This window comes from Botryllus schlosseri, chromosome 13 (genome assembly GCF_051294905.1).
Source record: "Botryllus schlosseri isolate E-star chromosome 13, Bs_hap1, whole genome shotgun sequence".
Lineage (NCBI taxonomy): Eukaryota > Metazoa > Chordata > Ascidiacea > Stolidobranchia > Styelidae > Botryllus > Botryllus schlosseri.
In genome coordinates, this window is record NC_137248.1 from 1,938,306 (window position 1) to 1,964,342 (window position 26,037).

General features: G+C 39.6%; 2 protein-coding genes across 2 annotated transcripts; both read right to left on the reverse strand.

Moving 5' to 3' along the window:
- Positions 1 to 4,749: 4,749 nt before the first annotated feature.
- On the reverse strand, positions 4,750 to 10,173 carry LOC145454833 (claudin-19-like). Its single transcript, XM_080332826.1, has 6 exons — positions 9,582 to 10,173; positions 7,134 to 7,254; positions 6,523 to 6,687; positions 6,311 to 6,448; positions 5,282 to 5,369; positions 4,750 to 5,059 (listed from the first exon to the last, which is right to left on the reverse strand). Exons 1-6 carry the CDS (start codon positions 9,687 to 9,689, stop codon positions 5,005 to 5,007), a joined length of 675 nt encoding a protein of 224 aa, XP_080188952.1. The 5' UTR covers positions 9,690 to 10,173; the 3' UTR covers positions 4,750 to 5,004.
- A 1,256-nt stretch (positions 10,174 to 11,429) lies between these two features.
- LOC145454821 (uncharacterized) lies at positions 11,430 to 20,805 on the reverse strand. Its single transcript, XM_080332813.1, has 7 exons — positions 20,565 to 20,805; positions 18,417 to 18,574; positions 16,329 to 16,517; positions 15,411 to 15,537; positions 14,348 to 14,469; positions 13,305 to 13,454; positions 11,430 to 11,811 (listed from the first exon to the last, which is right to left on the reverse strand). The coding sequence occupies exons 1-7, from the start codon at positions 20,652 to 20,654 to the stop codon at positions 11,604 to 11,606; spliced, it is 1,044 nt and encodes a 347-aa protein (XP_080188939.1). The 5' UTR covers positions 20,655 to 20,805; the 3' UTR covers positions 11,430 to 11,603.
- Between the last annotated feature and the right edge of the window lie 5,232 nt (positions 20,806 to 26,037).

The following is a 26,037-nucleotide window of genomic DNA, read 5'->3' on the forward strand; positions in this document are numbered from 1 at the left end:
GCGGGATACTGTTCCACACATCAGGTCCGGCATATTTGATGGAGCGATGATCTTTTTGGTTGATCATATGATATTTGGACGACGTGGACGCGCGTGTGTTGTACTTGTGCGCTTTTGATTCAGAGGTAAAGAAGTCATTGAAATATTCGGGGCAACGACCGCAGTGAAACTGATACATAAACTTGGCGATTTCTAGTTTCTGCATATCTTCTATGTTTAGGACGCCGAATCTCTTCAGCAGCGACTTATTGGATGGGCAGTCAGGCCCCTTTGGGGCCCTAGCTATATGATTCGGAGTACTTTATGCTGTAGTTTCTGCAGTGGCTTGAGTGCAGTTTTACTGGCAGCCCCCCAACAGAGGATGCCATAATGTAACTTCGATTGGATTAAGGATTTAAAGAGTATCAGAAGAACCCATGCTGGCATGAAGCGCCCAAGGCTGTAGAACAGGCCGCACTTCGGTGATAATTTAGTTTCTAGGGACTGAATATGACTCTTCCAGGACATGTTCGAGTCCAGTAAAACTCCGAGATATTTGGCATTATCTGTGTTGGAAACGGGCTGACCAGCGATATTAACGGTTAGGTTATTTTTTGAATTTACTGTCAGGCGTTTATGCAAAGGTTGTTCTGGGCCGTCCACTCATGGACTTTGGGCATTCGGTCACCAGTCAGGGCATCCAGCTCTGCCGTCGAAGATGCGGAAGAGAGGAGGTGAGTATCATCAGCGAACAGTGTGGTGTTCAATGAGGAGGTTTCAAAAATGCTGATGTACGGCATTTTATTCGAATTTTGCCGCGAATTTGACCAAAATTCTCTAAGAAGAGGACAAAAGGGCGTCCTCCGAGGACGCTTTCAAAAAAGAGGACAAATCCTCCCTACCCTACCATACGTCCTCCTTTTTCGGGTTTTTGAAAATGTCCTCCTTTTCCGATTCCAAAATATGGTAACCCTAATAATTTTAACTACGTCAAAATTGGGTATTTTTAGCATTTTTTGAAACTAAAATATGGAATATCTCAAAAATAGAGCCAATTCGGAAAAACTAGTGTCATTTTTGGATTCAGCGACATGCTGTTTGCGCTTGCGCATTTCATTTGTTAATCCTGATTTTAGTAATCATTTGCAATCAAGCCTTTTCAGATAGGCTGTTCTTACCGCTATATAAAGCGTCTGCGAACCACCGTTTGTTGGTTATTTACGTTGACGCAAAATTAATTGTAAACCTTACATTAGTTACGTTTATCTTGATTCTGTTACGTTCGCCGGCTGTATCTTGCTGTTGCTGTGCTAAGTGTCAGCTATCATCATCAAGTTGGGCGTGCTATTGTGTTATTAAAGTCATGGATCACGTGTATGAATTACAACGATTAGCATCCGTAGATAACCCCATAGACAGGCTTCTGCGCCTATAATCGGCAGCGCATGATTCAGACTGCCGCGCAGAAACAATTTACAATTAATTTGCATCTACAATCAATTCTCCGATTGAAGATTTCCATCGAATGTTCTCCACATTGAAGAGGGCGTTTTCTTCTTGGACGGAGCGGACGATTGCGATGTTTCTACAGTCTATGTTCACCGTTTCGAAAATCAGGAGCTCTGTTTCATTCCGTCAGTTCAGTTTCCGTATTTCGACAACGCGTTAATCTTGTCTGCAGCATTCTCCGTTTGTCTGACAGTCGCATCGACTGCATGGCTGCCACATTCAGGATCGTTGCAAAGATGGCAGCGCAACTGCATGGGGAGTATATTCTTTTCTCTCCAGATGATATCACCCGGGACCATATTCACTCGGGTGCTTGAGTCACAGTTGCCGACAGAGATGCACAGACGTTGGATGCGGAAGATTGGTCCGTTGCGTGAAACCGACGAAGACGTATGTTCTGTATTGTGTGATTCCATTTCAACAGAAACGACCTCTTGGAGATGAATGAGTACTCCACCTGACGATGAAGCTGACTGGCATTCAAGGCAGCATAGGGTCGAGACGGAACAATTTATCTGCACAGACATTCATTCCTCTGCGCAGTCGCTTCAGTTTCGTCCTCGCTACCGTTCCCTCGAGGTATTAACGCTCATCGTCTGTTAGATTTGTGTCGGGCACCTCGCATCGAAAGGACAATTCGGCTATTTGAAGAATTTCTACCGAGCAATGCCGGAAATATTGTTATGATTCCGGAATATTCATTTCGAGCTATTGCACGTTGCGGGAACGCCTCTAAGATTATTTCGACTTTTCCGAAGGTGACGAATTTTCCAGAGTGTGATACGATTCATCCGACATCGAGTCATCATCACGCGCCTAAGTGAAACTGTCCAAGTTAAGTCGCGCTCGATTGTCTGCGTTCATTCATAGTGATTTATTCTGGTCGCTTGTAGACATGCTGAACGCTTCGTTACCAATTCAAAGTGATCTATTATCATCGCTTGTGTAGAGTTGCTGACTGCTTCCATATTTATTCCAAATGATTTATTCTTCTCGCCTGTAGAGATGTCGAACGCCATCCTACCATTTAAAAAGTGATTCATTCTCATCGCTTGTAGAGCTGGTGAACGCCTTTCTACTATTTAGGGTGATATATATAGAATGTATTTTGGATCGGAGGTTCAGCAGCTCTTTGTATGTTGGTCATTGTGCAATCTGACTTTGCCTTGTACAGTCTCACTTTGCCTATGTGGATGATGATTCGAGTGATCGGAACGTGTATTACATTGATAATTCTGTTGACTGGGATCAGTCAAATGGGGGAGTGTTTGCGCTTGCGCATTTCATTTGTTAATCCTGATTTTAGTAATCATTTGCAATCAAGCCTTTTCAGATAGGCTGTTCTTACCGCTATATAAAGCGTCTGCGAACCACCGTTTGTTGGTTATTTACGTTGACGCAAAATTAATTGTAAACCTTACATTAGTTACGTTTATCTTGATTCTGTTACGTTCGCCGGCTGTATGTTGCTGTTGCTGTGCTAAGTGTCAGCTATCATCATCAAGTTGGGCGTGCTATTGTGTTATTAAAGTCATGGATCACGTGTATGAATTACAACGATTAGCATCCGTAGATAACCCCATAGACAGGCTTCTGCGCCTATAATCGGCAGCGCATGATTCAGACTGCCGCGCAGAAACACATGCAATTGATTACCCTAAAACCGTTGAAAATTTCTTGGCACCAAAATGTGTGTTGACCAGTGTTACTAAACTATTGTAGTAGTCTATCGAACAGGGGTTCTTACATGCAGTATAAATTGCGAACCATGTTCGCTCTAAGCTGCGCACGTGCGCAATTGCACAGTGCTGACACGGTCTTTGCGATCAGAAAATCTAAGTTGCGCACAAGAAATCCGAAGTGATGACCTATTTTTAGTCGTTACGCACAGTTGTCCAAGGGACCGCGCAGTGAGTTGGTGAGTGCGCGCGGACTCGTGAAAAATTAGAGGAAACATTGGTTGTAACGGGTATAAATTTGGGTCGCGACCGCACCAGAGCGAACTTCTAATATGTTTGTAATATTTGTTGAATTTCTTGCCACAAAACGATTTCGTCGCGCTTTGCGCGGTCTATTGGGATTAGTTATTACTAGGGCGATGTATTTTTGACCCTCGATATTAATACCTCTGGTGGTCGAGATGGTCGGTGCCTAATATCCTCGTCCTCGTAATCTGATCCCAGTCGTGCAGATGCGGCCAGCCGCAAGGAATATAATGCACCCCAATTTGAAATTGCGCGCGTCACGCATTTTTCATAGGACTGTGCTACATACAACTGGTTGTCTTCACCTTCGCTTTTCATACATGCCCCGGAACTGTGTGCCTCGCAGATTCTTAGGTGTGCCGCGATTGAGTCTTTCTGGAATTTTGGAAAACACTGTATGATATTGAAGATGGCATGCAGGTGAGCTGATGTGACTTGAAACCGGTCTAACTTCTTCAGCAGGCTGATAAATAACCACAAGCACATGTGACCAACTCATAAACTATAGCAATCGTGTCGCAATTCATGAGCGCATTGTCTGGAATTCAACTTACACTTCAATTCAACAATACATCTCAGGATTTGCTCTAAACAATATAGGTGGATTTGGATAGTCAATCCATTTGGAACAATAAATTCAGCAATCGTTTTGCACAAGAAGAACAGCTCATTGATTTATCAAACCCCCGTGTTTTGTGGTAGGCCTATACGCTGTGTTCACGAAAAGTTTTGATGTCTCCTTCCAAATCATATATATTCCATTTGATAACTGGAAGTGCAAATCTAATTCCAATCAAAATGTTATTGTAATTTGCACCTTAATGGATATGCGTAACATATTTTTTCCGTTTTGACTGAAATAGAAAGCCGTAACCGAGAGACTGATTGCAAAACGACGAAATGCGGGTATGTTTGTCAACAATTTAACGTCGTTTGTATACAAACAAGCATAGCTATCGCATTAAATCGCGAATAGATGTTCTTGTAAGTGTGCCACGAGCGTATTATAATTTGTCCAGTGTGCCGCAAGTCGAAAAATTTTGGGAACCAGCACTGCCCTAAAATGTGGCATATGCCTATTTTAGTGTTTGGGGGCCATATCTCAGAACACTGGCACATTGGCTTAACCAGCAGATTTGACTAATTAAAATCTGATTCGCGGACAGCACACCATTCAAAGCTGCCACACGTCTTTTTCTGGGGCCGCTTTCTTTTCTGATCACAGGTTGCGCAGTGCGCACCCCTGCCGTACTGCATTCGAATAGAAATATCATAGTATAGTAGAATAAATATGAATTTCAGAGCGAAAAAAATCTCAATAAAAACATTCGACCACACGGTAGCCATAATAGAAAGACAATATACATATCCAGGAAAAGTAGATATCATATATTCGATCGGATCCGCTTGAGGTAATATTCTGAGAATTCCTTGATACTGTGTTGATACCGGGCACGTATGAAGAGTGACTTTTCCCGTCTGCAGTATGCTTCTGCATGAACTATACCTATAGGGTGTTTCCACTTTCACATCATATATACTCTTCTTTTGTCTTCATAGATCGACTGAAATCCGCCAATGCCAAGCTATGTAAAGAGACACCATTGTAAGACATGAGTAACATAGGCCTATGTGTGAGCCTGAGCAGTGAGCATTGAATGATATTCTTGCTGACATACAGTAAACTATTTTATACAGACACGGATACCATCAAACCCCTTTTCCATATTAACTATAACGTAATTCGTGACTATACCAGTCGCCACATGTGCGGAGTAGGCTACGCATTGGTAAAATCAAAATGATACCTTGAAGGCCGATATCCACCGAAGTCATCCTCAGGAGTTCTTCTATCTTTACAAGCGCCCACTATGAGTATTACGGCAGCGATGAGAGCTGTGACGTATTATTTATGATGAAATTTACTAGAACGAACAGTAGCCAACAATTTACCTTGTTTATCGATTTCAACATTCTAAATCATACAATATTCGTTCTACCTGCTATACTAATAAATGGCGCGTAGACACAGCACAAGATTGTAGGCTATAGGCCTACTATCGATGTATGAATGCGATATGTATGTGTAGATCAGTGATTCTCAAATGCCGGTTCGTGGCAAGTTTCCTGCCGGTTCGACAAGTATTTTAGTATTTTATATTTCGAGTCAAAATGTATGAAGTTGGACGCTTGTCCGTTGATTACAGAACTAAAAAATCAAATATTAAATTGATTCAAAAGTTTGTTGCGTATTTTTCTCCATGGTGTCACAATAAAGAGTTTATGCGCATGGTATGATTTGGGTGTACGTCACAATGTTGCAAGTTTAGAACGAAATTATTAAAAAGTATCCGACAACTCGCTTCGTACAAGTTATTTGTGAAAGCTACAGAGACTTAAACAAACTCCGTATAATTCTGACTGTGAAATTAAGCGACACTTGACAGTATTATAGAGGCTATAGCAAACAGCGAACTCGCATTCCTTTCAAACGATACCGAACATTTACAATCAAGTATCTGACCTTTAACCGGTTTTAGCGAGCTTCGCGTTGCCGAAACCTCTGTAGAACCATGTATCAATATCTACAATCAAAAAGGCGGCATTAAAGAAGTTTCCATTTGAGTTGCAGAGACGTTTGTTGAAATTAAATGTAGGGTAATTTTGAATTTTGAAGGTTCACCGTTCCGCAACATTTGGTTTGAAGTTTTACCCGTCTGCGAGGACAAAGAGGTTGAGAACTACTGATGTAGATTGTATGTATAATGTATATGGATGCGTGCGTATACTTTTATTAAAATTGTAACGTTAATAAATCACAATGTCACTCCCCTTACCAAAAAACATTGATATCCAAATAAGATACAGGCACGGTCCGTACATATAAGTGAATTCCCTTTCGCTATACAGCGGACTATAGTATTCGTATGTAATTTTCCATCCGTAGTATGCAGTTGCAACCAAACTGCACAAACCTGTAAGTAATCCAATATAATATACTGTTACCCAGGGAACAGATCAATTGAAGAATGAAGTTGAAGATACTTACAGGTAACCAGTTGGAAAATCCCACTAGTTAACGCCAAGATATATCTTATTTTCGCGTTCGGCGGGAGTATAATACAGGAGTCTATAATCAGCATATTCATGAGCATTGCCAGAAAGGACAGTATGCAAGACACCACCATCAACCCTCTTGCTGCTTGTATAACAGCTGCAAAATTCAGCAACATATAGCCTCACGTGTAAATACTTCGAAAATGTAAATAGGGTTCGGTATAGTCGAGGCCTATTTATAATGGAAATTGAACGGGAATAAAAGTAGCCTATAGTGTAGTCGAAACGGTTTTGTGATATCTATAGTAATAGTTACTCGACAGCCACTCCAATAAAATAGCTCATTGATAACCTCAAAAACGCGTAACGGGATGACAGCTGGTCCTGCTTGTGCAGCACCGTCGTGTCAAGTACACAGTGTAATTAATTAAGTCAATTACAATCTTGAGATGGACAGACCAATCGAGTTGAGTTTATCATTGTTGTGTGATCGGAGCGACCGTACTTATTGTATTGGTCAACACTTGCTGCCTATATCGGCCAAGTACCGCGACGCGCACCTTCTGGGACTAGCACATCGAAACCAATAGAGATGTCACTTACGATCAATGAACAGAGATGGCATTCCGTAATTATTGCAAGTGAATCCTCCATCCTTGAGAGACATGCATTGCCACCAAATGCCATCAAACGTAGGTATTCGTCCATACAGAGGATTGGATATCTAAACGTTACAGAATGCCTACGCATTATGTACTCACGTATAAGTCTATTTACTTGATCACCACATAGTGCGCATATTGATTATTGATACAAGCTAGCATAATTCGAGATAAATCTGATGAATCTGAAATTGAATATTGAGGCAGACAATTTCCTTCTCAACTGCTGAAAATGCTTATCATTTCATGAGTATCTTAGGCAATCAGACTATAATTGAATTATTATGCAGCACGCAGAGTTGGATCAATTACATTATTTCAGTTCAATTACAATTACAATTACAATTACTTTCATGCATGTTTCAATTACATTACAATTACAATTACTCCATACTAAAAATATCAAATTATAATTACAATTACAATTACTCCTTGCATGCTTCAATTACATTACAATTACAATTACAATTGCTGCTGTTGAACATGTAATTGATTAATCATAAATTCAACCGTGCTCCTTGACAACCGTAGCGTCGTATTTAACAACAATTCAAGTCTAGTTCAGATTGTGTAGTAATAAATGCGTTTATGTGCGTACATCAGAGATGAGCGGATTTGAAATTTCTATGTCCTAATCCAAATCCAAATCCTAATCCATAACTTTTTCAGATTCTAGTCCATGTCCAATCCTAATCCGATTCCAACTGGAAATTCAGAAAAAATACTAATTTATGCAATGGAGTGATTCAAAAATTTTCTTTCACAACCAACAATTCACTTGATTCAAGATAACTGAGTAACCATAATTACATTAATAACTGATTTGAATAAAGTTTGTCGCCATTCGCCACACGACATTTCAATCTCCCAGAAAATAGGTAAATCCAATCCAAATCCTAATCCGTTCTGAAAAAAATGTCTAATCCAAATCCAATCCAAATCCGACAAAATTTCACAAATCCTGTTTTTTCAAAACCTAATCCTAATCCATGCTCATCTCTGGCGTACATAGTATGCTATGTATGATGTCATTTTGACGTAATATAAGCGTGTTTTGTATGCTCGGTAATTATGGCTCACGTAATTGGAAATGTAAAATGTTATTTACCTAATTTCCTATGGGTTAGGATTAAGGATAGGGTGCAGTATGTCGTTGAAAAAGTATGATAATATATGCACGTGTTGGATTTGCGTATATAGTATATAATGAAAGAAATAATATTATTTTTGTCGAGGGACGTAGGAATTAGGATGAGGAGTAAAAATAAAACCGTGCTTTGTCAGATATGACGTTATATAATATCCAGTGGTCTGGTTAGTTAGCCAGACGAAGTAACGATGCAGCATCGTGATCTGAAATCGTATTGTAGATTGCCAACCCACGGATAGATGCGCAAGATGTGAGTCACGGATGAATGCACCGACAAACGTACTGCAGAGCCGGCTAAAAGCAGCAAACTTTGTAGTCCTAGAGCTGGCGATCCATGCGTCCAAATTTGATGCATCTGGTCTTTATCGTAAGCTATTGATGTACTAATTCCGAAAATACAAAATAAAATCTCGCCAGGGCAATGTAACTGGTCCAAAATAGCCGCTTAAGGCCGACTGTTCTGAAAAGTGAGAGCGCTGCAGCAGCATGACCACAACAATTGCCAATTACGCCCAGCGATTGTTCAGAACAATGCCGATTCCCAGACTTTCACGACTATTTTGGGATGGTACCACTGCCTGGAATTATACTTTTATTGCGGAATCAGTGCGACACTAGCTTTCGATTAGGACCATACATATCAAATTTCGACACTTGGATCGCCAGGTATGGGACTATCAATTCTGCTGCTTTTAGCCGGCTCAGCAGTTCGCTTCTCGGCGTATTCAATCGTGAGTCACGTGTTGCGAATCCATCCGTTGGTTAGTAATCTAAAAATTGTATACAATGGCAGCCGAGGCCAGCATAGCGGTAAAAATAAAAAAAACTTCGCCCGCAAGGGCGCAGTCAAGGGCTTCCGCGAATGGATCCACCAAATTCCTTGTCGACATTTCAAGAGAATGCATTATAAGTCAATTATTTCATGTTGTGCTTGTCAGGTCTCAATAGCAATTTAATGTAATTGAAATTGTAATTAAGCAAAATTTTTGTCAAATTTAAATTACAATTACACAAAATAAAAATGCTTCAATTACAATTACATAACAATTACATTGAAAAATGTAATTAATTACATTCAATTACAATTACAATTACAATTGATCCAACTCTGGCAGCACGGCATAACAATAGCATCCATAAAGCGTACGGAAACAAATTTACTGTGGCCTGTGTATCTTTCCCAGTTGTCGGGACCTAACTAAGCAGAGTTAGCGTGTATAGTAGGGATCACAATCGTACCTGCCAACTGCTATATCTCCAATACGGTAGACCGGTTGATATCAATATTCCATAATGAACCAAAATGTTCAAGGCTAGCGTACCAAAATAGGCTGGCTGCCGAATCATGGTTAAGCAATCCAGTGGCAGGCTAGTCTTCCAAATGTAACTACTGTTCCAATGTTCTAGGGACGCCGCCTGTCTATTTGCTATGATCCGTGAGCAAATTCACATTAGAAGAATATTTATAGTTACAGAATTAATACTATAGTCAACGCGCAAGATTGCCGGACCTGGATCTGTCATATCAATATCGCCTATCCACACATGCGTCATTCATTTTCATCACTATTTGTTTTATGTTATCCCTTATTTTTTTCCGTCCAGTGTACAATGTGCTATGTGCATGCTGCCTCTTATTTACATCGCCTAGGCCCAGGTGGGTGTCTGATTTCAAAGACTGCTAGTTATTTCGACACTTTCCTATCTTTTCATTGTATCGAAGTCTTGTGGTGTATTGAAATTATAAGATTGTTAATAAACTGACACCGATACATCATCGCAATAACATCCTACTGCGTTTGTCCTTGCCACTGACCAGCGCTCTTCGATAAAATCGCCAAGGTTCATGATATGAAGATAAACACGGGGCTGTTTTAATTGTTCAATTAATACTCACTTTATTAAGAGAATAATTGACCGCTTTATTGTCGCAAACTATAGGCTATTTATCTTCATGTCAGAACATAATGCACAACACACAATCACCGTCATATACATCGCTCTTTCGTTTGCATTGGTAAACGATCCCCTGATCACCGCTCTGTTGTCTGATTAATGATTGAACCTATGATCCAGGTGCGCTCACACCCGACAGATATAAACCGCCCACGGATAAATAGTAGAGTTACCATACGTCCTCCTATAGGAGGATTCGTCCTCCATTTTCAAGAAATGAAGAATGTCCTCCGAGGACGCCCAAATGTCCAACTTTTTTGGCAATTCGTTCTGTTTTATAGCTTTGACAACCAGGCAATTGTACGCAGAACTACAAAAATGCCATAAATCGCGCGATATCTGGATTGTGATGGAAGTGAAGGCAAGGATGACTGAAAGAAAGGTCATCCACAACCTAAATTACCGTAGGGCGAGTCTTCCGGGAGTGGATTTGGAAAAATGACCTATTTTTAGTCAAGAAAACATTACTTCCCGTGGAAAATGACAAATTAACCGATTTCTCGTCCGATATTATAAGTTTTGTGATTTGTAAAAAGTGTCCCATTTTCATGATCTTAAAATATGGTTGCCATAATATATAGGCCTAATCGTATGAATATATTCCAAGTCATGGTACGGCCGTTTTAAGCCTTGTGAATTAGAGACACTCATAATATATTAAACGTTGTAATCCAGATGTTCCCAGCTGTGGGCCATGGCTATCTAGGGGCATATTAACGTAAATTTTCCATATTGTATGTTTCTGTATCTGTCTATGTGAGCTATCAGGAAACGGATCGCGAAGCTTTATGCAGGAATAAATACGTTAGGCACGATTCCCTCGTTTTGTCGTGTCGCGAGAGCCAGTGTGCACCAGTCATAAAAATACATAAAACATGTGATGATTGCTTGATAATAGTTTTTATAGCTCATCATCATTTCATCGTCACAGTCGTGCTGGTCTTCAGATGATGATATCGACGCATACCACACTACACAATTTAATTTTTAGATGGATTCGCCCGGAAATTGCTAGCTAATATAATAGGCTATGTCGGATATAATTCATTGTCATGATTATAAGATTCATCGCAAACTAATGAACGTATACGCGTGTGAGTACTTGTACGTTTCACACATAATAAATCCATATTTTCCATGAGATTTATAATTGTCTAAATGAGAACATACAAAAATGCGCGAAAATATAATTTCCATCAAAATCACATCTAAACTCGGCTCAGAAGCCACAGTATAGAAGCATGACCTTCCAGGTAATGATACATGGGAAGGCGACCCGCTTGTATAAATAAAACACTCCGGTCTTTACAATTCATCTTTGTCCTGCATTTTCTTTTTTAGCTTCCCCTTTTTCGGCATTTGCTCTTTCTTCTTTTGTATTTCTTCGGACGTAAACTTATCCAGCACACTGCAATCTTCTTCGTCGGCGCATAGGCAATCTTGCTTCTGTTTTGTCATGGCTTCGCAAGAATCAAGAAACTTTTCCACCATTCGTGGATCATCTTTGCATCCCCTAGAATGGAAAATGAGCACACACTGTATACCACACATGTACACTTGTATAGTTAGGGTCACCATGTTTTGGGATCCGTAAAGGGGGATACTTTCACACTCACAGGCTGCAAAAGTTACTATAGCGGACGACAAAACGGGTGAATCTCACTGGGTTGACTAGAAAAAAGGTTATTTTTTGGACTGGACTTCCGACATACCCGTCTCTCGTCATTTCGGCCCACAGTTCGCGTCATTCAAGGTCTATTTTGGTATTATGAGCTAAAAAGGAGGAGAAATTGCCAAAAAGGAGGACATTTGGGCGAAGGAACGACATTTTGTGAAAAAGTAGGACAAATCCTAGGACGTATGGTAAGTGCGGAGCGGATCGACAAATTCTCTGGTCCTACTCCGATCCCGTTTTTTAAAGCTCTGGTCCGACTCCGGTCCGACTCACAGGCCGGATTCAGGATGGTATTGAATATTGATCGAAACAATGCAAACAGGAAACGAAAAACTCAAAGATCAAATCCAACCCTTATCTGAAGTAATTATGCCAACTTGGACTTCGCATGGGGTTTATGTAAGCGGCGTCAGAAAAAGAACTGATCCGGCTCCGGCCAAAAATGAGAATATCCGGTTGGATATCCAATCCGGCTCCGGTCCATGCTCCGTCTTAATGGTAACCCTAGTACGATCTAGGTCTACAGTCTATCTTGGATTATGCTACATGTATTGTTTGACGGCTCTAAGTGATAGGGGCTGAGTCGGTCAGAGTTGTCATCATAAGTATACCCAAGTATAGAAGTCAAAATAACATCGTAAATTTCTACCTAATTTCCTATCCATGTCAAACCTCTACTCCAAATCGAATCATAAAATGAACAGTCGAGAAGTATGGGGAGATAGCGTAGTATGGTGAGCGTCGCTCCTTACACAGGCGGCCCGGGTTCAAGACTGTGACATCGGGCACTAATAGGTCTGGATGCCAGATCAAGAGACCACAACTGGTCGTTTCGGCATCCTCCTATCTGCTCATTACATTGCATTGCTTCTTGTATATGATATCACAAACCTGCTTGAGTACACCAAAGATTACTAGTTATTTCGTATTACGTTTATGACAACCTTTGGATGCAAGCTGCTGGTATGTACAAATGCCCTTTGTTGAGAACTCGATGGTAGAATACGACATCCCTATCCTAAACTGAATTTAGACATGATACTAGTAAATTCAATTCCGTTTTGTATAGTTATGGCCACAACTCGTGTAGCCTACAACTGCGGTACTGAATAACATGTCGAAATTACTCATTTTTCGTTTTGTGACATTTGCAGATTCAAATGTTGAGAAAAGTGGACCCAGAAACATGTTTATTCACGTATATATATATATCTTATAGAATCATGCCCATGACAATCAGATAGGCCTACCCATAGTTGAAGTCGTAAGACACAGTCCGGTATTGCGACCTGTAGTAAGGTACACCATATTTGCTGGTACAGTCAACTCACTTGCAGAAGCAATACAGCTTGCAATGCTGATCGAGATCTTGCGTCGGGCATTTTATGTCTTCGTCGTTGCACTCGCAGCCTTCTAACCGCGGCTTTGGCAGCATCTTTTGACAGGTGTCGTACACGTTCTCGTTGCTGGCTCCACAGGTACTGCGCAGCAAAAGATGCACGGTAATTTATCGTGATTTGTCTGCGTATAGGGTGGCTACTGGCTAGCAGACTAGCAAAACTACAATATTTTCAACTTTTTCGAATTAGATTAGGATTTGAATTCAAGCTACACATTTTTTCCAAATTAGATTAAAATGAGAAATATAGCTACACATTCTTTTCGAAAATTAGACTAGAATTAGAATTATCGCTACACAGTTCTTGCTAATTAGATTAAAATTAGAATTAAAGCTTATGATTTTTTTCCAAATTATACTACAATTCAAATTATGGCTACACAGTTTTGCCAAATTAGATTAAAATTACAATTAAAGCTAAACAGTTTTTTTCTTCATATAAGACTAGAATTACAATTATAGCTACATAGTTTCCCAAATTAGATTAGAATTAAAATTACTTAATTGGCGAAAACTTGGAAATTGAAGCAAGTTCAGTTCGTATCCAGTCAGATTTCATTCTCGTAGCTCGTAAGCACGAGAATTGCAAATGTCTGTACACTAAGCTTGGCTCCGTTTCGCCCGATACGCTGAACTCCAGTAGCATTTTCAGGAAAACGAGAAATTAGATTAGAATAAAAAATTAGAGCATGGTATTATTTCACAAATTAGACTAGAACTAGAATTAGAGCAAAGAAACATTTCACATGTTAGATTAGAATTAGATTAGCGGTATTCGCTAGAACTAGGATAATCAAGTTGTCTAAGTCTGGTAGTGGGTCAATCTGCTGGTCATACTCCGCGGTATACCAGCCTTGAATTGCAAATTCATCGCAAAATCCATGTTGCACGACAATATAACGTAAAAAACTGTCTTGTGGACATAAAATCATGGTTCATTCAGTAGAAATTATATTCATTATATTATATCCTCACTCGCAATAGCATTGCATTTTGCATTTGACTTCCTTCGCTTTTTCAGGTGGCATATTTCTGTCAATCTCGTCAGCAAACTTGTACGCACTGCCGTCAGGGTTTCTGGCCCGCATCTCCCTCACCTATGAACATTGAAAAGTATTCTAGTGGAAATATAAACTTATACTTTTAGGTAATATTTTGATTTGTCGTTGAAGAAGCAAAGGTAGCTGATATTATGAAGCAAATGTCCTCTCTGCAATAGGAGTATGTAACTTTTGGGCCTTGTTGCCGACAGAGGTGGTCAGTAACGAAGTACTTCTACTTTGTGAAGTACTTGAAGGAGATTTTCCCTACTTACACTACTTTTTAAGTAGTTATGATTTTAGACTACTTCTACTTCTACATGACAGTTTTCAGTTTTGTAGGCAAAAGTAAGCGTAGAATACCTACTTACTTAATTACTTGTGAACCACCACTCCTACTTCTACTTGAGTAGAAATTCCGGTGTTACTTCTACTTCTACTTGAGTAGCGACGGTGACTTCTTCGACCACCTCTGGTTGCCGAGTATAAACAATGTTGTCATTACCGGGAAATGTCCCTGCTTCAGATAATGGCCTATACTGTTCATGTATGATATTGAGAGTTTAGGGTTCAAGCTACCGAGATCGAACGCGAAATTGTTAAATACAAAATAATTGTCGAAAAAGGAGCATAATAACTGTTAACTACTAGTAATCAGAGTTGGAAATCTAGAAAATTTTCAGTTTTTTTCGAATGAAATTAGACTTACTGAATTCACAAAAACGGAAATTGACTTGAGTTACGAATTAGAAAGAAAATCAAATTCATTTCATATCAAATCTATCTTCATCCTCATGAGCATGCGGTGAATGGCAAATGTCTGAAGCCTACACCGATCTTGGCTCGTTTAGCATTGTACAGTTCTCTTGTAGCATTTTCAGGAATTACAGAAATTATATTAAAATTAAAACCAGAGCATAGAAACATTTCATAAATTAGACGAGAATTAGACCATCGGAATTTGCCTATATTTTGTGCAATTAGACAAACATAATTACCTTTTTCAAACCATCCAACACTTCTTGGCTTGGACATCGAACTCCCGAACAATCGCAATCCTCGTCCGGCTGTTGGCTCATCATGCATTCGCCGTACATCTCTGGAGGTAGACTATCCTTACATTTTCTGCAGTAGTGAAATACCACACTTATGTTTCAGGCGAAATCAGCGTCTTAATTTCTACGCCTTGCCGGTTTCAAATCCTATAAAATTGGCCCACCATCTTTTCTGCACCGCAAAAGAGAATATAGATTTTTTTTGCCGACAAATAAAACGAAAATAGAGATGTTACGTTCGAGGTTGATAATGTTGGACATTTCCTTGTTAGTTTCAGGCAAAAGTTACAGAAGCAATTGATACAAAAACACCAAATCAAATTTTATTTTCAGATTCAGCCCATGGAGATTTTTGAGGTTCCCTTAACCTTTACCAAAAAGGAATAGTTATTTTTAACGAGTTGGTGGAATTTTTTACATGAAACATTATTGAAATTATAGACAACAGTTAAAATACTCGGAACTGATCCAATTTTTAGAACTGTTAAGTTTGAACTTGTGTCAGAAAAATTGCGACAGATCCCCTCATGCAATATTTGCAATAAACATCATGACGGTAGGGTTGGTAGGACAATATTGTTGCAAACCTTTTTTTAATCCAGAATTTCAGCAGATTTCATGGCTACAGCGATATTATGTAACTAAATACAACGTCTCGCTTAAAAGTATTGTACAAAGCATAAACAACTAACTGGAAATGCGAAAAAATAGGGTCATTTGGGCATTTTAGCTTCTTAGAGGACAATTTATTTTTCTTGAGAAATAAGGGGAAATCCCCTTAACAGGACACATGCTAGGCCTATATAAATTTTGTCTGATGGTTTCCTGAAGAAAAAAGGCCTTCACCAAATGAAATCTTACGTGCATAAGCACGGCATGAAGCAATGCAGGTTATCGCCCATTTTCAGTTTCAGGCCCTCGTTGACTTCTTCGACACCACGCCGGAGCTTGTCGCAATCAGTCTTATGTTTTTTACAGTCACAACTTTCTGGCACTCCTCTGTGAGATGTGCATCGGTAGTCTTCTTTCTGTATCGTGTCTTTGCATTTCCTGAAGAGTACATTGTGTAAATTATACAGGCAGAGATGGTTATAGTATCGGATGTAAACATGGAAAGGCAACGACCGATTTTGGAGCTTCGTTCCGCTTCGCTGAGTCTGGATTCAGAATTGTTTGCGGAAGCGACTGTAGGATTTCTGGCAATTCAAAAGTTATCTTCCAGAAGGCAGAATTTGCTGAATCTAGTCTTGATCGAAAGTTACTATCACACTGACTCCGAAAATATAAATCAAAATATGAAAAGGCACTGAACCACCCAGAATCCACCCTGCAAGTCTGAAATAACGGCATCGTACGAACAATGGGAGAGCCGCAATGGGTCATTGTTATGGTCATCCGATTGTTCTGAACGATGCACATTTCCGATGTTGAGGGTGATTTTTCGTCAAAATCCGGAGCCTGACCATAATTTAATTGATATTTTCGGAATCATTACGGCAGTAGCTTTCGATCAAGAGAAACGAGCTGGAAAATAACTTTTGAATTCCCAGAAATCTTACAGTCGCTGCCACAAAACAATTCTGAATGCAGTCTCAGCGGAACGAAGCTGCAAAATCGGTCGTTGCCATTCCATGTTTACATTCGATAGTTATAGTAACGAAGTGTCAGGTGGGTGTCTAACTGTCTATGATTCCAAAGACTGCTCCAAATCGTTTCGTGACCTTCCTATCTTTTCATTGTATCACAATGTTGTGGTGTATTGATTGTATGAAATTTTGAATATTTAACTGAACTAAACTGAATGGACTATGTACTTCTGCTTTTTAGAGTAATCGAAGAGGTTTGGTGTACGCTACTTGAGTTACCTACCAGAGTGACTCTGCTTTTTGACTATACTCCCACTTCATTTTAACAGTTTTTTAAGGTAAAACCTCTTACTCATTTCACTTAGATTTGGAAAAGTATATGAAAAGCTGTTTTGGGATGCGTTTGTATATGTCTTTCGTGACTGAAATTGACATATTAGCTTGTCGAAATATCACGAATTATATTAGAAGACCTTGATTACAGGCAGTCTAGTTGTACAGTTGTGTCTGGAATTTTCAAATACTTGCTATGATTTGGCATGTGGAATTGTGTAATTAAATGGAAATACACCGTGGACACGGCCCTGTCAGCCATTATTTGGTGATATGATTTTTGATATGCAATGCTTTTTCCAAGGCTGTAATGACTCTCGAGTCATGACTCGACTCGAGTCACGATTTTCTGATGACCCGATTTGACTCGAGTCATTTTCTCAAAATACGAAAATGACTCGACTCGACTCGAGTCAATCGGTGTATTAACTCGACTTGGACTCCAGTCATTGCGCATGACTCGAGACTCAGACGGCCAAGACCGACGTTTAATTGTAATTTCGGAGAATAGTAAAGTAACCACATTATTGGTATTTCGTCTATTGGTACTGGTACTTGAAAATGCGATCAGAAACTGCTAGAAGTGAGGGAAATTAGTATATTATAAATGCGAACCATTCGATATCACCAAACAGAACTGAAAGAATTGGGTTTAACGAGACTTTAACTGGAAACTGACCATTCAAAACAATGACTTGGACTCAGACTCGAGTGACTCGACCCTTTGGTCGCTGACTCGGACTCGGACTTGACTCGGTGGTGAATCGAAAATGACTCGAGTAAAAACTATAAAAGTGAGATTGTCATGTGAATCGGAGCCTTGTGACTTGGTTACAACCCTGGCTCTTTCCAATTCTCTACTAGTTGCTGACGATTACCCTTGACGAGTGTCAGCAGAAAATATTCGGGTTCCTTTCAATATGAATATGCAATTGTATATTGAAGTTCTGTACCTCCAAGAAGCTCTCTAGCCAATATTCGAAGCATTACTTTATCTTAAAAGCGTGCACATATTCGACTTTTAACTTACTCGCAAAAGCAGCTTTTCGCGCATTTTGCCTCGTCCCACGCGCCGCAAAATTTCTCATTGCAATTGCTCTCGCTGCATTTAAAAGTGGCGGGAATCGCGTCGTGTCGGAAACATTCTTTTTCCTTCTCGCAACATCGGCACGCACAATATGCGGTTCTCTGGAAATATAAAGTGGATCCCCTTAGGACCGTCACGGAAGCCCCGCTCACTCCCAGTTTTCGTTCAAATTTAGATATATTGTCGTTTAACCGTCATCTTTTGTGCAAATATTAAGTGTAGGATAGTGATAAACAGCAACAGACGGGTTTGATACGGATACGGATTTTCAAGTAAGAACACGATATCGGCATTGCGTACATTACTTGTCAGTAGGCCTAAAATACTCCTTCCTTTATATATGATTTTATCAAGACATATCATTGGTCGTATTTTCGGAATCCCGGTGTACTGTATGACGCAGTGTTGGGATCAAGTCACTACCTTCGAGTCACGAGTCATTTCGAGTCATTGCATATTTTGACTCGAGTCAAGTCAAGTCAATCGATTTTCAAATGTGACTCGAGTCAAGTCAAGTCAGTTGATTTCTGGAGGTGACTCGAGTCAAGTCGAGTCAAGTCGAGTCAAATCGAGTCAAGTCAAGTTAAGTCACGAGTCAAGTCACAATTCAAGTCAAGTTGACTTTTCGAAGTATGAGGCATGATTACGTCATGCTAACTGTTTGAAATACAGATTGATGTGGTTATTGATTCTGAACCGATGAATGAATATAGAGGTAAATATACACGAAAGAAGGCGCTGTATCGCTCACATATACGTAGAACTGCTGTTAAACTACACGAAGTAATTGCATAGCCTCAGTTTATAGTTATCAGCCAAAATAGAGACACGAATTGGTAAGATGCTATGCATTACCATTTACATATTGATATGATAAATTTCGAGCCTGCGCCAATGGTTGAGGAGTATATAAACTATATTCGAATTCAATTTCAATAAAACAAGAGGTTTGGCCAAGGTATAAGAACAGAAAACAGAAATGAATATTATGCTATTAAATTACTTCACTAGCAGTTTACGACAACGTAACCTGAAAGCTTCAATCACTACGTTTGTGGTCATTTTATTTATGTGAGAACAATGGAGGCTCAGTGTAACACACGATCATTGAATGATTGGTCGCTTTCACGGCTTACACCAGCGTTCGCGAACAATCCGAACATAGGGAAGAAACAGTGATTTTTATCGAAACCGAATACTTGATGACTTGAAATTGACTCGTGAATTTTGCTCCGAGTCACGAGTCAATCCACATTTCTGATGCGTCGAGTCAAGTCAAGTCAAGTCAAGTCAAGTCATTTTAGCAAAGTGACTCGAATCAAGTCAAGTCATACGAAAAAGGGGACTCGAGTCATCCCAACACTGGTATGACGTAATCGTTGGAGACAATTTGATTAATATTTATAGCAAAAGCTCTTGACCTGGACGCATGTCGAAGACGGAGTTAAAACTGCATATGCAGACAGGCCTAACTGAAATCGACAGATAGGAATAATCAACCAAATCAGTCACACTGAATGATAATAATTGTCGATGTGGTAACGACTTTACAGTCCTTAATCATACAATGATAGTTACATTATAATACGCAGCGTTGTATGATCCGTTTATCAGAACATTTCCAGTAGCGGTAGTAATTATACTGTGCGCATTATGCCACAGGAAATGTTTACCCGAAGCGCGGCTTCGATCAATTGGGTGACGTGTCGATAGAATTGAAATTCGACACGGCAGCCGGAAACTCGGTTTTAACAAGGATTATGGAACTCTGTCATCTCGACAGACAACGAATTCAGGTGGGATCTTCAGAGAATGAATCAATTTGTACTGCTAATATGCAACATAACATTTCAAATTGCTTATATAGACATTTAGGCTACTTTGGAATGAGCTTTCATTGCAGCTCTAGCATATAGATATTCATATCCACGGTACTTGCATGAGAAGATATACAATGGAACTTATGTTCCTCATATGAATCGCAGTCTTGGCTACATTATACATGCCACCAGTATACCAAATGTGGTGCATTTGTAAGAAGCTGCATTCCACATCTCGGGTAGACAACATACAGTTCACAAACTCACTTACCAGCATAAGATCTTCAGTACTATCCACAGCATGCACAGATGCTGTTGCAAGGCAGATTAATAGCAGTCCCGCTATTATTAACTTTCCCATTATTGTGACAGCACTGATTTCGCTCACCCACAAATGTAATACTGATTTCGGCCACGTGTGACTGCCATAGTAGTTACCAATAGTATTATTTAGTGCAGCGAGACAGCCTCGGGCTACTTTTCGAGCTTGAGCGGCGTTGATAATACAAGGCGAAGTGTTTTCCGGAATTTAACGTGTCACGTTAAAAGACTTCATCGCCGACGATAGCCCCGAGTAGTTTTGGGTCGGACTTTCGCATATCCTTCTGTGTAACACCGGTTTTGTTCCATATGTGTCATCTTTCGATCTTGCACCTGAATCCGAAACTTGGTTGCGTCACACAGCAGCATATACCCGCATTCGCGTCATTAGGAGAAATTGATCTGTTTTGTTCATTGTTGATTTGTTTAGGTGTGACAATGTGATTTTTCATGGCATCTATAGTGTGGAGATATTTCTAACACCCTTCCTAAACTTGCTTGTAAAGATAGGTTACTTTTGATGCAGGAATGGAGTTACAATGAATACAATGAAGACTTTGTCATATCGAGCCTCCCGTCTACCTTGCATGTCGCATTTCACTGTTACATTTTTGTAGTGTAATGTTGATATGTAATGTATACGAATAAACATTATCTCTCTCTCCCCCCTCTCTCTCCCTCACACACCAAATTTCAGGTTATTACGGCTAGTAACTGTACACATAACAGATCGCGACACGCGTATTGGTATATTTTCGTATTTTGTTATAATGAAGCCTTCGATTAAGAAGTGCCACGTATAGGAAATCAATTGCTTTGTCATTTTATATACATGATATTTTGAATGGTGAAAAGTAACCATTTATCTGGAAATTTGTGTTGACAACAAAGAGAAAATAATGCTAATGATTAAATGATTTGTTCCGTTGTTTAATTTATTTTACGATCGCTGAGCTATACCGTGGAGTCGTGACGCAAAAAGTCATTGTTCTGATATGCGTGACTCGACGCGAATTTAGTGTGCTTCCAGCATATCGAATAAAAAAATAAAATTTACTCTGAAAACAGCAAAAAGAGAATAAAATTTTCACCTTGGTGTTTTATTTTTACACCTAACACACAACGTGTAAATAATGACAACCACGATAAATCAGTGTTATGACTGGTCTTGCAGAATCACCCTAAATATCCCCAGAATCCAGCCGACGTCCAACTAAGCCAGTACCGGTATACACTCTTGCCTGTTAGGTCATATCGTCTGCAGATTATCAACTGTTGAATGGAACACACTGTTGTTCCACTGTTATAGTGGTGCCGATAAAAATGAACCGTACAGACCATTTCGTCATATTACTACGTTTGGCTAAGAAGCCTACGAAGAAAAGTATGTACGATATCATTGAAATCAGATCCTATGAAATCCGAAGAGCTGGTACATTACAGTCGGCGTTAGCCCGTGGTTATTGATACAAAAAGTCAACCACAACAGGACGCTTGTTGGTTGGTGTTTGCTGGTAATAAGACAAATTTTCACCAATTAGTAAAGGTGACACCTCTGAAGTGTATGATAGTGATTTTACAATCGAGGGTCGATTCTACCTCCGCTTTTGAACAGAATCGATTGCGGCTCGCAGCACTGAAAGACAAATATATAACTGAATACAAAACTTAAATATTTCAAGATAATCTTGGAGGTACAGAACTCCAATATTTAATTGGATCGTAGTTTCGTATTGAAATGAGCCGGAATATTTACAGCTGACACTCGTCAGGGGTAATCGGCAGCAACTAGTAGAGAATCATTGGGAAGTATATCAATAATAGTATATCACCAAATATGACTGAAACTGAGCAGATAAAATTAAGCAATACATAAGAAAAGTCGATAATGGTACGCCAGCAAAGTCATATCAAGCAGAGATCAAGCATTATCATATGAATCAATAACTATGACCTCCGCGCACTCCATATTCGAATAACACCAATTGCTGTCCGCAGTTTCCTTCCAGGAGTTGTGGGTTATAGTTTGTTAACGAAACTGTGTCAACATTTTGTATTCAACTATATGTTTTTGTATAGTATATGCTCGCAATGAATAATATGCAATTGTGTGTCATCAATTTCCGCGTGTCAGACGGCGCTTAGGATGTTAAGACGAGTAAAAATGTCTGGAGGAAGCAAAACCACACATCTCCGCATTCGCATATTCCGCACTGCGTTTTAGGTTGTAAAAGTTGTGTGAAAACTTTGATTTTGTAATTCGGGCGTTGTAAACTATTAGACTTGGTCAAAGCGATCCGAACATACTCGAATTTAAGTCTTGACACTTGACAGAAATGATTTGAGCCCGAGAAGGCCGTGGCCTGTGCAATGATAGAGTCACTCACGATCGAAATTGCACCTTTTTTGACTTATATCAATCGTAATTATCGTTTCAGTATATTGACTTCGCTCAAAGTGGTGGCCTTGAATCTTCGATTTATCTGCGCGATTTTGTCGTTGAAACCTAAAACATGTATCACATCGCTCATCAATGTGAGCTTCTTAATCGAAACTGCACTCTGTAAAACTTCATAATAGGCACAATCTGTCTTCGTAGCTTGGATCTTGTGAAATAATCAACGAAGTGCCATAGAGTATCCAAATAATTTCATAGCCATGTTAAAGTGGACATGATAAAAGATAAAAATAATATGTACGATATGTGCAGACATAGTGTAATTATTGTGCTTATACCGAAATGCAAGTCGCATTACTGAAGCTTTGGGACGCATGAACATGAACATGTCCGAAAATATATCCAAAACGCATGTCAACTCAATAAAAACTCCTTGACGATTTCTCGTAGTGAATGAGGCACAATCCGAGAAACAAAAAACAAATTCCAGTCATGTATTTGGTCCGGTGAACGTTTAAGCCGTACAGCAAATTCTTAGTCGAATTTCCCATCAAAGAGTCAGGTCGATTGTCGCATCCGTTTTGCGACCATGGCTCATCACAGCGTAATGCGGCATAGCTATAGTGGAATTCTGAGACAGAATCTCCGCAATGAATTTGCTGAATGTAATAAAGTATATTTCTCATAAAATTTGCCAGACATGGGATTGTCTAAACTGAGTGTGGTCGGCGTCGGCGACGGCGACTATGGAGACACAGTGTGATATATATACATACACAACTTTGTACATAGACTATCTAACCCAGTGGTTCCCAACCTGTGGTACGCGTACCACTAGTGGTACGCGAAGGTCTTCTAGGTGGTACGCGAGTAGATTCTGTTGTTTCATTCGGCCGAAGGGAGTTATTAGTTCAGGTGGGGTTAATTTTGTATTTTTTGAAGATTTTTGACTAGTGGTGTAAAAGCAGCTCCATGCATCCCATCAACCCTGGTTGATAATGTCAAGTTTAATATAATTTGTTATTACTTGGGCGATTTTTTGACATGTCAAAAATATGTCAAAATTTTGTCAAAATTTAAGCGTTAGGTCAAGAAATTGTCAATTTGACCCTCTATTTCGTTTGAATCGTAGATTTTGCTCTGTCGGTGAACTTATCATTTGCTATTTTACAGCTTCTAGCCTACTTTATAGGCCTATCGTTGTGGAGGGCCCATTGTCTGCTCATCGTGAATCATGAACGGTCAAACGAAACAAATAGGTTGACAATTGACATGATGTTGTGGTCAACGAACCGCTATCTGAAGTAGGACTGCTTGGGCATTGCATGGTTCTTACATCAAGAAGCGCATGATGAAAAATTTTGAAGTATACAATATTGTCAGAATGACCCAGCACGGTGTGTCTACAGCAGTGTATGCACAACTTCAGTGTTGTCAGCCAACAACTGCTGCTGTTGAACGTTCTTTCTCCATTCTTGGCAAGCTACTAGCAAGGACAGACACTTTCTACCCGGGAATGCAGGAAATTATTCTTCGTTGTACTACAACAAATTTTAATCAACTCTACCATAATACGTTGTGTACCTACTGGAATTCTTCATACGGCCAGATACAGTAGTTTTATCATATAAAAATTTTCAGTTATATAAAGTCAAAAACGCTTTTTCAGGCCAAACTATTTAATAAGGACAAACAGTCCCAGCCATAAATGAATATAATTTCTACAATTTTATCATCAGGTGCGAAAACACCTAATTTGAGGTCAAAAGGTGCGAAAACACCTAATTTGAGGTCAAAATTTGGTCAAAATTAAGCTTTAAGGTAAAAGACGTCAAAATTTTGCTTTTTAAGGTCAAAATCTTCCGTTTTTAAGGTCAAAAAATCGCCATAGTTATTACACCCCATATAGGTCGAATACGTGATTATGACGTCATAAATGGTGGAAACATTTTGAACACCAACTTCGTCCGTAACGTATGTAGGTGGTACGCGAGCACTGCATAAAACCTCGAAGTGGTACGTGGGTGGAAAAAGGTTGGGAACCACTGATCTAACCTGTATGATTTCAGTTAACGAATCAAATCAATATTAAAAATAGCAGTGACCGACAGAGGGCGTTTGCGTACAGCCTACCGATGTAATGAATACTATAGCCAGCCTTCAGGATTACCGGACAACGACTTAACATCGACCTCGCCTTCCGCCACATGCCACTTTATTTTGTCGCTTGCGTCTTATAATCTCTGCATTACTTTTCATTCAGTGTGCAACTGTGCATGCCTCTTCTTTACTTCGCCTAGGCCAAGGTGGGTGTCTGATCTTAAAGTAGGGTTACCATTGCCTATACGTCCTCTTTTAGGAGGATTTGTCCTCTTTTTTGACTTTTTTGAAAGTGTCCTCGGAGGACGCCCTTTTGTCCTCTTTTTTGAGATTTTGTCGTCTTTTTTGAGAATTTTGGTCAAATTCATAACAAAATTCGACCGAGATGCCGTAAATCAGCACCGAAGTGATGCTTAGGCGGTGTTTCGGCAGCTGAGCGGAAAGTTGACCTTTTTGTAGTCAGCCACCTGACAACATAAAGGAAAAAGCAGTATTTTTAGTCAACCGACCACAATGTGGGAAAAATTTACCATTTTTTGAGAATTCTCCTCCGGTTTTGCAAGTCTGAAAATTCAGAAAAAGTGTCCTCTTTTCTTTAAAATATGGTAACCCTAACTTGAAGACTACTCCAAGTTGTTTCGACACCTTCCTATCTTTTCATTGTATCGCAGTTTTGTGGTCTTTTGAAACGATGAAAATATTAATGAACTGAGTGATTGATTGATTGTAACCTTCTTCAATAGGGAAACGTGTGTGTGTACGCTACTACGCTTGCTCAGAACGCTGCAATAACTTTCACGATTGGAAACACTTGCGGCACAATGAGAAGCAACCTTTCATATCTTCAATTCGCGGTCAAATGCAAACATCATATCGAGAAAACGTATCAGCCACGAGCCAGACTGCGATACAATGGGGATATCAG